Source organism: Glycine soja, chromosome 1 (assembly GCF_004193775.1).
Source record: "Glycine soja cultivar W05 chromosome 1, ASM419377v2, whole genome shotgun sequence".
NCBI classification, from domain to species: Eukaryota; Viridiplantae; Streptophyta; class Magnoliopsida; order Fabales; family Fabaceae; genus Glycine; species Glycine soja.
This window is the reverse complement of record NC_041002.1, coordinates 892235-906754: the sequence shown is the minus strand read 5'-3', so window position 1 is coordinate 906754 and position 14520 is coordinate 892235. Positions and strand designations below refer to the sequence as shown.

Genomic DNA, 14520 nt, shown 5'->3' with positions numbered 1-14520 from the left:
CTTTAAAAGTCGGGTGGAGGCTGGTTAGGGTTCAATTCAAAGTCAGGATAAGGGTATTTTTGACCTTTTAATTTTCATATGGGGCGCAGGAAGCAATGACTGTTGTTAACGACACTAGACAAAGACATGGTAACTTATTTTTTCGGACAAAGTTTACTCGGATTAAAAAAAATGAAAAACAGTATTTATTAGTTTTTTTAAATTAATGTGTTTATTAGTTTTTTAATTATAAAAATATTTTAATTAGTTATTAAAAATGCAATAATATTTAAAATAAAATTAATTAGATTTTTTAATTAGCTATTAAAAATATGAAGAAAAAAACAATTTTCATTTTCAAAAAAAAAATATTTTGTTAGTTTTTTTTAATCAATAGAATACATTAACGACCCAAGCGGTTAATATACTAAAATGAATCATTCATATGGAAACAATTATTAGATTTTATTTATCTTTCCATTAAATTTCAAATTAATGAGGATAAAAGATGAAGAAAAAAAAATAGTATATGACACATCCTCACTTAAGAGGGGTGCAGTTTATTAGAATTAGAGAGAAAGAAGCGGTTTTATATTTCTCGCGCGATTCGTTTCAGGCAAGTGCAGTGCAGAAACAAAGCGACGTCGTTCATTGGACGATGAAAGTAGCTCAACAAGTGCTGGATCTCTGAACTCTTCGCGATTCGAATCTCGAGTCGTTGATCGTTTCGGGCAATGGATTCGTGGCTCAAAGCCGCTGAAGGTGACGGATCTCGCTCCTCCTAGATTCGTATCTTATAATCCTCCAATTTCGTTTTTGATGTTGTTATTTTTAATAATCGCAATGTTTGGTTGATCATCGAATCTTTGATGGATGGTTAATGCTGATGTGTTGATGTGCTCTTGCGTAAAATTATGTTCTTCAAATGGTTTTGCCAAATTACTTAATACTATTGTTTTTGGTGAGGGACTGTGATGCTTATGATGTATTAGGGAATGAACTGGTGAGTGTTAAGTGTTAATGGTTTCATCAATGTAATACACTAACTAATACTTGTAATTCAATGAAGGACTGCATTGTGTATTAGGAGTATTATTGCCTTCATTATTATTGCTTAGGTGACGTGGGTGATGGCGGTGACTGGTGAGAGGGAGTTATATCACTTGAGATGCATTTTGAGCTTAACTCTGACGTGTATAGCCTTTTTTTTTTTTTTTTTGTCTTTGGTTGATCAGGTTTATTTGAAGTTGTAGATCGACGAGCGAAGGCTGTTGCCAGTGACTTATCAGAGGAGCAGGGTGATCTTAAGTCTCCAGGTTTATATTTTAGTTCTTTTGGTTTGCCACCTAGTTAGCCGTCAATACATGCTGAAAATTAGACTTGGGTTATTGCTGAAAAGCTGTGGTGCCAATTTAAACCTGAAGTTCCGTTTCTTATTCTCTTTCTGATAATCTTTTGCTTGGTATAAACAAACCATTTTGGTTTAAAACATTAAGTGTCTGTCTGGTTCAGCTTGTTTTGAAGAAATAATTGCTTATTTTTCATTGCCTATTTTTGTTAGCTTTCTTGGAGAACTTTTGAAAATTAAGGAATAATTTCCCAATATTTTTAATTGCCCAAAACAAATGAACCTGGCATTATGTCTTTTGGATACATATTCTCCAATATCAGAAATGCTTACAATTGTTTTATTGTTACCTTTTTAATAAATAGCATCAAATGGGCAAGGATCTCAGGGCAAGAAGACAAAATCAAAACCAAAGGTATTGCCATTGCATTACTATCCAACATCAACAAATAATATTCATGTAATATTCACATTTGTCTTTTTGAGATTTTGCAGGCTCAAAAGGGACTATCCGACTCATCAACTACAATTAGTGATACTACTCAGGAGAAAAGTGGATCTCCATCAGCACCTGCGGACATAGCAACTTCAATAGACAAAGTTGATCCTGAAATAATTGATGGGAGCGCTTCAACATCTACAAACCAACCAAAGGAGCCACGACCTAGCGATGCAACATCACCCTTGTTAGGCTCTTCATTATCAAAAATGCTAGGCGATGATGTTGGTAAACATGACCCAGATGATGTGGAAACATTAGTAAATGATGCTGATATTGGAGTTGCCACTATTGCTGCTAATGGTGATACTGTCCAAGAGAGTGCTTCAGATGTTTGTGAGATGGATCCTCCTCCAGCTCCCAAAGAAATTGAGGGCCCCAGTGATGAACCCACTAGTACTGGGCAAATTATCAAATCTAGAGATTTAGATGCCAGTAAAAATGTGGATATAGAGAAATCTGAATCTGTGGCTTCTGACACAGCTCCTAATAATGATACTATACTCAAAGATTCTGATGTAAAACTTGAATCTGTTGTGGATGAAAAAAGCCAAGAGGATCACAAAACTGATATCTCCCCCAAAAAAGTACAGGATCAACTTGATGAGGTAATACTTAAAATGGAGAAGTTTAGATGTTCTTACTTATACACATCTTTAGTAAAAAAATCTTCTGACTAATTTTTTTAGTTGGTACATAGGCTCAAGGATTACTTAAAACAACAAAATCTACTGGTCAGTCTAAAGAGGCAAGGTTAGCTCGGGTAAGGGTGTTTCTTAAACCAATAAAATCTTCCTAATTGCTTATTATAGATGCCTGATTAATATTTCCTAATGATGCTCAGGTCTGTGCTGGATTGTCATCCCGTCTTCAAGAATACAAATCTGAAAATGCACAGTTGGAGGAACTTCTCACTTCAGAGGTTAAGCACCATCACTATTTCCTGTTAAAGGAATAAAAGGTCTCATTATATGCTTGAAATGAAAACATATTGACTATCGTATCACTTAAATCAATTCTAAATCTACAGAGAGAGCTGAGTAAATCATATGAAGCTAGCATAAAACAGCTACAGAAGGATTTGTCTGAAAGTAAAAGGGAAGTGACCAGAGTTGAATCAAATATGGTTGAGGCTTTGGCTGCAAAAAATGCTGAAATTGAGGCACTTTTAAGTTCGATGGATGCTGTTAAGAGGCAGGCTGCATTGTCAGAAGGAAATCTAGCTTCCCTGCAGGTTCCTCTTAGTTAATTTATTGATGCGTGTCTTACAATATTTTATTTCCTCCCTTGCACCTGCTGTTTCCACCTAAACTATATTCTGTTCAAATTGCTTTGATTTTGTGGAAGCTTTTTGTTTAATGAATAATGAACTTGTTGGATTTGCTTCAGTGTTGGCATCATACATTTTTATACACAGTCTTGGCTAATTGTGACATATTGATTGAAGTTTAAATAATCCCTTCTCCAAGTTGGTCTATGAATCTTAAGATCTAATTTGTATACTTTTATTGTTCTACCAAGAATTTTTGGTCTATGAATGACAAGGGTTGCTAGAAATGCATGTTCAACTATCCAATTTTTGCCACTATCACAAAGAAATCTACCACTACTTTCTTTCAGTACATACCATGCTTTTCTTGCTGCCCGTGTTATAGCTATAAGATTGTCATTGATTTGCGGTTTGTGTTAGTCTGTATGTGATGTCTGTTAAAATTTACTTGCTTAGCAGAATCAGGGAATCTATTTACTCTATGAATCAGTAAAATATTTGGCTATTGTAGACTTGTTGGACTGGGCAACATAGTGATCTACCTACTTCAGTTTCCTTCATTAGTGTTGGATTAATCGTTTAACTATAGTTTGTACCTTAAATATATTCTAATGCTGGAGTGTTATTTATAATTATGGCTCGGGTAACACTATTCATATCTTACCAGGCAAGCATGGAATCAATGATGAGAAATCGAGAACTAAGTGAAACAAGGATGATGCAGGTAAGTAGATTCTGTTATGCATGTAAGATTACTATAATTATACAATGATGAAGTTGTTTGCATATTAAAATTGTTGTTCTTGCAGGCTCTAAGAGAGGAGCTAGCATCTGCTGAGCGAAGAGCAGAAGAGGAGCGTGCTGCACATAATGCTACCAAAATGGTCTCTAACTTGAATTATTTATTTCTCAAGTTTCTGTGTTTTGCATTATATTTTAGTGATTCTGTGATCGGTAGAACAGGCTGCTATGGAAAGAGAAGTGGAATTGGAGCACAGAGCAGTTGAGTCATCCACTGCACTTGCAAGGATACAGGTAATGTAAGCACTTAGTGTGGTTTAACTTTTAAATGGAGTGTAAAACATATTAAAGCACTGTTTTTTCGTTTGGTTTTTGCCATATGTCGTTAAATTTGTATCATGATTGAATTGACAACATTATTGTAGGCATACTAGCTGCTTGTCAAGTTGTCTATGCGGCTAAAAATTCTGTATATGAACTTTGTAATCTAGAGCTTGTACAGAAAACATGTAATCGGATTCTAAGCACAGGTGGAAATTTATTGTGGAGAATATTTTTTAAAATAACATGTATTTAGAATACTAGTATCCAAGCCTTGCGATATTTTCAGGCAGCTATCGCTGTTAGTTACTTTTGGGATTGCATTTTTGCCATATTTCCACACATCTTTTTGTGCTAGCCTATTTACTTAGAGATCAGGTTGGCTGGAGCATTTTTGGGCTGCTATGGGCCAGTCATATTGCTTTTGGCATCCTTGTAGGGACAGAGAAATATTTTTAGAAGGAAGAGGGGAAGTATAGAAGTTTAAGGCATCCTCTTTAGCAGAAAAAAGGAGGTACTAGAAAGTAAAAAAATGCAGCAAAGTTGCCCAATCTCCATTTAAGTCTGAAAAGTTTACTACATTAACACAGCTATTAGAAGAACGACACAAAGTTCATATATATAATTCTATATCCTAATAATTGTCCTGGTATGCGTAAAAGTATGTGTGAATCTTCAATTACTGGGGGTGTCTGGGAATATGAAAGAGTCTTGTATAGTGAATCTTGTGATGATTATAAAATAATTTTCATCAGCAGAAATGTTGAAAGATTTTGTTCACATTTAAATTTGAAGCGGGTCATCCCAGCTTGTTCAATGCTGCTACGCAAGTCTGACTACATTCCCTTAAGATTTTGGTAAAGTTTGGCATCATATTGTCATCAATGATGTCTTTCGGTCTTGCTATTTAAATTTTTAATAGAGATTTACTTTACCAAAAACAAAAATGAACAATTGTAACAAGTCCACAATGATAAACCATGTGTTAATAAGGTTGCTTTGGTCCACTCTGTCCAGCTATTTTGCTTGGTGAATTGTTATTGACATTAGGTTAAATATATAGATTGATTTGTTAGTTGCTCCTCTTTTCAGAGAGTAGCGGACGAGAGGACAGCAAAAGCCACAGAACTTGAGCAGAAAGTGGCACTTCTCGAGGTACATGGATAACAGTTAACTTTTTCCATTTTGAATGTGAAGGCTGATTAGTGATTACTATTCTGAAAGAAAGATCCACTAAATAGTTTTTGGTAACATCTGTTATCAGGTTGAATGCGCATCTTTAAATCAAGAACTACAAGATATGGAAGCCCGTGTGCGCCGGGAACAAAAAAAGGCACCAGAAGAGGCAAATCAAGTAATTCAGGTATAGACTCAGATTATTGATAAGAGAGTAGGTTGATTTGCAACTTTAGTGGGTTTCCTTATATTTCACATCTTCTACAAAGTTTATCAATAAGTGTATAGCATATTTAAAGAATCAGTGTCCTTTTTGGTTGATTGCGTAAACCATTTCAAAGCACATTTGATTTGCTGTATAAATATAAATAGAACACATTTGTTATTTTATGTTTATGTTTGTCCTGTTCAATATTTAGACCTTTCCCCCTATTTGCTTCTTTTAGACAACTGAAACTCTTGCTAATTTTATGTTTGTCCTGCTAATTCTATTAAAATACAAATTAGACCTAAGTGTCATTTTTTTAGCAAAAGAAAATTCAAGAGGGGAAGGAGTGGGGTCTGTGGAAAAATTTCCCATGCTCATAGTTGAACGTGGGCACAGCTGGGCCCATGTCAACAGTTGCCACAACCATTTCTAGATGACAATTATGATAATATTAGTGATAATTTTTCATCCTTATGGAATTATAACCATGGCAGTTTCATATATTTAGATGCAGGCATGGCAGGAAGAATTGGAGCGTGCACGTCAAGGTCAGAGGGAAGCTGAAAACAAGCTATCATCCTTGGAGGCAAGATTCATTTTTTTTTTTCTTGTGAAGTTTATTTGAGATAATCACCTCTCTTGCAGGTCAAGTTGCACATTCCATTATTGATATGTTTGGTTTCACTGTTTCAGGCTGAAATGCAAAAAATGAGAGTTGAAATGGCTGCCATGAAGAGGGATGCTGAGCATTACTCACGTCAGGTAATAAAACCTCCTTGTTTCTTAAGTAGGAAGAGCTTAAGACTTAATGGTCATACTCATACCACTGCCTTACTAGTGAAATTTTCAAGTTATGCCCTCATGATTGTACTGCATCATTTTCTGTAGATTGTCATATAAATGGTCTTGTTTCTATTTTTTTATGGGGGGGGGGGGGGGGGGAATATAAGGTAAAACCATTTCCAGTTGAGGAATGATCAGTTAATTACTACTTATTAACCATCTAATCTAACTGGTTAATTGATAATTGTTTCTAAACTGAATATTTTTTACTATTAAATCCTTTTAGTAATTTTCTTTGTAATATTTACCATGCATGGAAATCTATCTTGAACATCACCTCTTGGCACTTTTGAAACATTGTAATTACATTAGTACCTCTTGTACTTATCTTTTATATTAATATAATTTATCTCTGCTGATCAAAAAAAATATATTAACTTTTGATGGAAGTATACCTGTGAATTTGAATGGACTCAATTCCAGATATAATGGTGCATAATTTTTTTGTTATTATGGAGTGTTATCCTATTTGTCTAAGCATAAATGATAAATTACTTAGTCATAATCACCATCCAAATTATATTTATGGTTGATTACTGGGTGGTCTAGACCCTAGACTATTTTACCGAGAAAAAGAATTGCATCGCGTTTGAAATGGGTGTCATGATTTATTTGTTAGATAAGTATAAGCATCCATGCATCTTCCCAGTTACATGCCATATATTTAATATCAATCAGATATTACCTTGAGTAATGGTAGCAATACTTTCCTTGACACTCTTTTTCACACACACTACACTCTCCAGCCTATCATGCTATTCTTGCGTGGGTTGACATATAAGAAAGTTGAAGTTAATATAGTACTCTTAGCGAGTTTATGTTTGGTTAGTACTCTTAACAATGTTTTGGTGCTATGATAATTTTGGAATACTGCTTGTTCTAAGCATCATCTTAATGTTGTAACAGGAGCATATGGAGTTAGAGAAACGCTATCGGGAACTGACTGACCTTTTGGTAATTTTTCATGATTAAATTTCATGCAACTAACCTGTGATATTCAATAAATTTATATTTTATCTTCATTTCAGTACTACAAACAAACTCAATTAGAAACCATGGTCAGTGAAAAAGCTGCTGCAGAGTTTCAATTGGAAAAGGAAATTAAGCGTCTTCAGGAAGCAAAGGTATGTGACCAAGTTCCTGTGGCTGCTTGATTAGTAGTTTGACTTCACCTTGATTTTCAAATCATTGTTATATTGAACAGGCAGAGGCAGAAAGAAGTAGAGTTTCTCGTCGAGCATCATCATCTTGGGAAGATGAGACTGAAATAAAATCCCTTGAGTATGTTTCCTCTTACTGTCTTAAAGTATTTATCTTGTTTATCTGTAATGCATTTGATTAAAATGTTCATAAACTTTATCCTTCAATAGTCATATGCCCTGCTACCAGCAATGGAAGTTCCTGCAAACGCAATAAAATGCTCTCATCCTTCGTGCAACTCTATTTGTTTACCCTCCCCACATTAAATTATCTCTTGCATTTTCTTCTTATTCTAATCTATTATTTTCTTTATCAGCATTCTAATCTATTCATTACTTCATAAATGGTAAAGTTTTCATTTCCTTTGTGAAGTTTGGAATCTTATAAAGTGAAAATTGCAGGCCGCTTCCTTTGCATCACCGTCATTTGGTCGGTGCAAGTATTCAGGTATAACAACCATCATGTTTCATGTCATTTTCATTCTCCATTGTAGCATTATTTTTAACTTTGTATGTGGCATGTCTCATGCAGTTGCAAAAGGCAGTGAAACTATTAGATTCTGGGGCTGTCAGGGCCACAAGATTTCTCTGGCAGTATCCAACAGCTCGAGTTATTTTATTTTTCTACTTGGTGAGATCATTAGATGTTTAAAATGTCAATTTAGTTGGGATGAAATACCATTGAAGGATTTGAAATTTTACTTACCTTGAGAAATTGCAAACAGGTGTTTGTACATCTCTTCTTGATGTATCTCTTGCATCGCCTTCAGGTAAAGATCCAATTGCAATATAGAATATATGACAATTACTGATACATGCAGCCATGTTAAACCTATCCCTTTGAGTATAGCTTATCACAGTAAAATCTTTTGGATTCTGAATATTTTTTTATCTTCTATGTAGGTACAAGCTGACACATTGGCCGCTAGAGAAGTTGCAGAATCTATGGGACTTTCTAACCAGAATTTACCGTGACTCTTCAAAAATATTCCATCTAGGGCATGTGTCAGGTGTTAATAATATCTTCCTGACTACATATATTTTCAAGTGTACATTTCCAATGCCGCTGCTTAGGGTGGCTTGATAATGGTTTTCAGCAAATTACTCGTGCATTGCAAACCAAAAGAGGAACTTAGGTACAGGCATCTTATGTCTCAAGTTGATCTTTTGAGAAACTGTTGCAAGATGGAGTTGGGAAAATTGGAATTTGCTTTAGCCGTATGATTATTGAATGGGTGGCACAGCTTCTCTTTCTTGTGTAGGCTGTCCTGAAAATTGAATTGGTTGATTATATGTTTATTCGTTTTTTCTTCTCCGAAAATGTATTTTGAGTGGAACGATGTAGATACAAATATATTTTGTGATATCATTTTTCTTCGTTCCAAGGGCAATTGCCAAAACTAATGAATATTCTGAGCTTGAATGATGAAAAGTTAGTTACTAGATTACTTAGTAACCGTACGATAATTACTATTTTTCTCTTTATTATTAGATATAAATTACAAGACATAAATGGGATTGTCGTAATGGCAAATATAATAAACCTTTGGTTTAGATACGTATACATTTCTAATCCGTTCTTATGTGTAATTCCTAAGCTTATGTTTATATTGATAGAAATAGAATAGAATGAAATATATAATTTTTTTCCATTAAGTGAATATATTACGATGGAATACAATAAAATAATTCTTTCATCTCACTTCTGTAAAAATAAATCATTCTTTGTTTTTCATTTTCGCTAAAAGCCTGATAATTTTGTTAATATAACAAATAAAAGAATCTTAAAATTAATCTTAAAGCAGACCATTTTCATAAACAAAAAGGATAACTATTTTATGTAATATTATACGCAAAAATCATGTCCCCCTCCCCAGCCATAATTAATACAAATTTCTGACTTTAATAAATGGAGTGATTTTCTTCTTTTTTTTCATGCATAATCCATGTCATTATCTTTCCCACCATAATCAGCAAAGTTCTTTATTGGCCAAAGTGGTGTTATAGCAGATAACCAGCGTTTATACCAACTTATATACGAGGCAATAAAATCCTTGGTGGTACATTTGCTTAAGTTTTTTTTTTATTATTATTCTTTTGCATGAAATATTACATTCCAAAGTATTGATGAATTTTGAAGTTGCTCTTATCCATTGAGAAAAATTGTTTGCTCTCAAGATATTAACATACGCACCAATTAGAAGTATATTGAATGAACCAAACTGTTCGTAGATCCTGGCTAACACAACCACGAGTTACAATTATTTCACCAAAGCTACAAAGATGTTTTTTTCGAATAGCAAGAGACAGCTCGGAGTTTATGAAATAACATGTTCGAGCCCACTGGTCATGTTTGATTGATACCTAGTACCGTAAGTAAGCAAATGTTTGACACCAACAATACTATGCAAAATGGTTTTGTACTCTCACAATGGAAACTAACAAGATACTCAGCTATCTTTTAGTTCACTGTTTCTTCTTCATTCACTTCATATTCCTCATCATCTTCATCCTCATCCTCATCACCATGTTTACCGATCTGGGACAATTTGCTTAGCTCATATCTACCTTCATCACCATAGGAGTCAAGCCCAAATTTTGTATTACGCTGCTTAACCAAAAGCCAACGCAGTAACCGGTCTTCCTTGTTTAGGTAATGCAACTCTTTGTTGATTTCAGGTGTAGCCATCATGCTCATTTGCATCAGTAGGCCCTACAGCAATTAAAAATGGAAAATGGAAACACATTATATTACAATTGCATAATTTCGATTCAAACTCAAAAAAATAATTTTTAAATCCTCCTATTTCGCAAATCAGGCTCTCAAACTAAGCAAAGTTTGCTGAAACTTCACTAGCTGCAAGCAGAATACCGCACATTCAATAATCAATAAACATTTTTCCGCATAAATTTTCAAGTATGTTCCAATTCAATTTTTTGAGCCACATTGGGTTAAATAGTACTGTGATAGTCATACATTTACATGTCTAATAAATCAACTTCTACCATACACCACCTCAAACCTAGAGTTATGTGAAACATCATATCACCAAATCCTTTGACATATGCTTATGTGAAATTGTACCACCAAAGCCTTTTTTTAATTCAACCTACATTACATTAATTTGGCAATTTTATATGCTTAGCTCTGTCCATGAATAATTCAACCCTGATAACAAAAAACAGTACAAGCAACGAGATTTTAATTTAAACAGAAAAAAAAAAGTATTCACCTAAAAGATGGTGGTTTGATCACATATTACTGGTGCACTAGTAGCTCAGTTTCTACAATGAGGTTAAATGCAAAGTGGCAAAATTTTCTAAACATGTAACACAAATAAATACCAGGTCTGAATTAATCTTACAAGAAAAAACAACTACATTATTGGCAAATGAATTCATTAATCTGAAGAAGCAGTAAAATTAAATATGAATTAAATGAGTTCCACCATCTAAATAGTAGAAGTCAATGAAGGATGATTGGTTGCATTCTTGAAGTGATTTCTAGGCTCAAAAACACACCAGCACACAAACATGCAATGCTTACATCAAAGAAAGCATTATAAAACAGCATATAAAAAACCTATAATGCATAAACTCTCGTTACAACATTACAGATAATCAACTCACCTGATAATATCTGCCATCTAGCTTTTTCACACCATAGCCCAACTGAACTTTTCCGAGACTCTTGATATCAGTGACAACCCCATTTCTTCTGCACACATGCTTTCCCACCCTCACAACTAAATCCATGACAGCTTCCTTCCTTATATGGGGCTTAAACAGAAACATACAATCATAAGGAGGCATCTTATTCTTATTCCTCCTGCTCAGGGTCAGCCAAGTCTGCTAACTATCTATCTGCATGAAATGCATCATATAGCAACAAATGAATTGCTAATACCATCTTTCAATTATATAATCAAATATAATGAGAACAAATGTCACTATAATTGTTTTTTTTTTTTTTTGTAGACAAATGAATTTTATTTATTGATTACTAACCTTCGGTGCAAGATGTAACAAAGATTAATTGAGAAGTTACAAAAACATAAGAAACATAGACATCAATAGCATCCCCCAACCAAGCTACTGTAGGTCCGCTAGGTCATACAAGCGAGCTTGATCGTTTCATTTAACAAGTCGAGCTCGAGTAGCTAACGAATAGCTTGACTCATTTACACCCCTACCCCCAACCAAAACTATATATAAAAAGTAAACTAGCACAGATACTACACAAAACAACAAACACATCTGAATTGCTCTTCATGCTACTCAGAAGAGTATTAAAACTTGCGATCATGATAACGCAATTATTGGAGATGATGATAACTGCACCAACTCATAGTAACTAAAAATAACTGAATAAAAAAAACCAACTGGTTGGTACAAAGATATCCACACTATCATCAGAACTCATATTGCCCTTTTGGTGTTTGTGAAAATGTCACAACCACTCAAGCCATCGCCGCTACCTTATTCCCATTTTCAATCACAGTGGAACTAACCAAAAGGAAACAATGGATACGGAAATCGTACCTTCACCGCCGGCTATGAAATGGAAGCTCCACTTCGATCGACGAAGGCGATGCAGAGAAACTAGAGAAATAGTGAGTGCTAAACCTCCAAACCAAACGACCTCGTTTTTCCAATTTATTTATTTTTGGTTTTGATAAACTACATGGGCCGAAGCCCAAGCAAACAAGTTAAGGGAATTGCTTGGGCACCCAGTAATTTTGTAAAATGTTGAAAATACCTTTATGGTATTTTCAGCGATAAATAGTAGGTTGAATTTTTCATTTCTGTAATACTATTTTTTGTAAAATTTTTGTCACTAAGTGTAAGTTGCTTCCCTTAAGGACGGTTTGGAAACATAGTTGGTCTCAAGGAGGTGTACGTGCGTTTATGAGGAATATACGGTGAATTTTGGTCGATTTTCATCGTAGAAAAAAGAGAGATAAGCAAAAAAAAATGGTATGTATCTATAGTCCGTATGACCATACGGATTGCTGATTCATAGGTACGTAAAAAACTTTAAAAATTGTGAACATTTTAAAAATATTTTTTTTGTAATAAAAAATCATAAATAACAAAAATTTAGCAATGATAACAATATTAATTTTGTGATATTGTGGTATAAACAAAAATATTGATTTTGTGATATTATTTTATAGTGGTATAAACAAATATATTTAGTAATTAGATTGTTAAAAAAATTATAATATATATAAAAAAATTAAAATTAGATTGCTTACATTTTAATTTAGTGATTAATTAAAAATAATTTAATTCAAAAACATGAACAAATTAATTCAAAAACAAAGGGATAATATTAGACATGATAAAACAACTATTATATATAAGAACATGATTGCAAAAAATGTATGATCATGATAAAACAACTATTATATAACTAACAAAGGGATAATGTTCATAAGTCATAATAATGTTCCTAATAATTAAAATGTTCAATGTTCCAAGTCATAATAATGTTCATAAGCATGGCCAAAATAACACATGGTTAACAGTCGGATCAATGAATTCAAAGACAATTTACATGCCAACGGTCAAGGACACAATTTCACAAAAAAAATTCCATCCAACTCCAATTTTAAGTGTCTTTCTTCAGTGATTGAACACAAGCCGACATTCCGCAACGTCCTCCAAATGCAAATGAGTTCAACATTTGTCTTTAAGAAAATAATGCATGGTGCTTAGAACGTCCTGATATTAAGAATAATGTTATGTCAACAATTTATAAAATTTAAAACTTGAAAGATAAAGAATTGCTGAGAACTAAATTGGAAAGTTGCTTACCAGGCTACTGTAGGTAACTTTCTGCGAAGTGAGATGCACCTTGAAAGTGACAGAATTTGGCACTTGATGATATAATGAGTGTCATCTTGGGAATGATTTTGGTAGACTACTGCTCTTGAATATGGTGAGAAAGAATACACTCTTACCATAATGAGTTAACGATACTTGATGATCTCCGGTCAGGTGATAAAAATCTCTTAGTGTTGTTCACCCTGCTACAATGACTGGTTTGTCCAAATTTTGGTTGTAGATAACGGTATGGAAATTTTGATCCTTGTCAATGAAATGCCATAAGCGGTCAAGTACGTCTTTCCACCTCACAGCAAATGACATACTAACTTCACCGTAAATCTACATTTGATATAACAAAATAAGGTTGGTTAGTTACACAAAATAACAAAATAATGATATGTTAATTAAATCAAAATGAAGATGACCTGGTCCTTGGCGTTAACGGTGTTTAAAATAGTATTTGGTGGAACCGCGACCTCTTGGCCATTTCGCAACATTATTCATGTTCTTCATTTGTTAATTCTAACATAATTAACATTCAAGCATGATATAACAAAGTTGGCATTCAATTAGCAGTCATGATAAACGACAATTCATTCTTAGCAATTGGCAGAATTATTAATCTATTAACTCGACATATATTCGAAAGAAACCATTCTTAGCAATTGCAAAAGCTAACTAACTACAAACGTGTCACATGTGTAAATAAACATATCAATATGAAAGGTAAACATTATTACTAGGTAGAGTCGCAATAACCATATCCAATTCCTCGTTGAGGATGCTTAACCGTGATGACGGTGGAGCAGAGCCTGACGTTCTGAAATATATTTGACAAAAATCATTCTCTACCAATTCACTAAAAATAAAATAATTTAAAGAATAACTACAAATTTTTTTAACAAACATAACACTATTTGGATTTTTTGTTTTCAATCATTCTCTACAAATAACAATTTCAATTTTTTTTTTAAAAAAATAGGTTTTCAATATTTATTTTCACTAAGCATTTATAAAAAAATATCTAATTTTTTTTAAAATAGGTTTTCAATCTTTATTTTCAATGACTAACATTTTTAAATATTTTAATTATTGTTTTCAATC

The 14520-nt window shown here is 33.5% G+C and overlaps 2 protein-coding genes across 2 annotated transcripts; one reads left to right on the top strand and one right to left on the bottom strand.

Moving 5' to 3' along the window:
• Positions 1-530: 530 nt before the first annotated feature.
• On the top strand, positions 531-9040 carry LOC114407780 (golgin candidate 1-like). Its single transcript, XM_028371024.1, has 21 exons — positions 531-741; positions 1215-1295; positions 1693-1742; positions 1823-2434; positions 2527-2589; positions 2671-2748; positions 2857-3060; positions 3764-3820; positions 3906-3980; positions 4060-4131; positions 5251-5313; positions 5423-5521; positions 6051-6128; positions 6236-6304; positions 7292-7339; positions 7414-7509; positions 7590-7666; positions 7987-8032; positions 8117-8215; positions 8310-8354; positions 8488-9040. The coding sequence occupies exons 1-21, from the start codon at positions 714-716 to the stop codon at positions 8557-8559; spliced, it is 2112 nt and encodes a 703-aa protein (XP_028226825.1). The 5' UTR covers positions 531-713; the 3' UTR covers positions 8560-9040.
• A 710-nt stretch (positions 9041-9750) lies between these two features.
• Positions 9751-12269, bottom strand: LOC114407785. Its single transcript, XM_028371037.1, has 3 exons — positions 12127-12269; positions 11215-11448; positions 9751-10297 (listed from the first exon to the last, which is right to left on the bottom strand). Exons 2-3 carry the CDS (start codon positions 11395-11397, stop codon positions 10046-10048), a joined length of 435 nt encoding a protein of 144 aa, XP_028226838.1. The 5' UTR covers positions 11398-11448; positions 12127-12269; the 3' UTR covers positions 9751-10045.
• Between the last annotated feature and the right edge of the window lie 2251 nt (positions 12270-14520).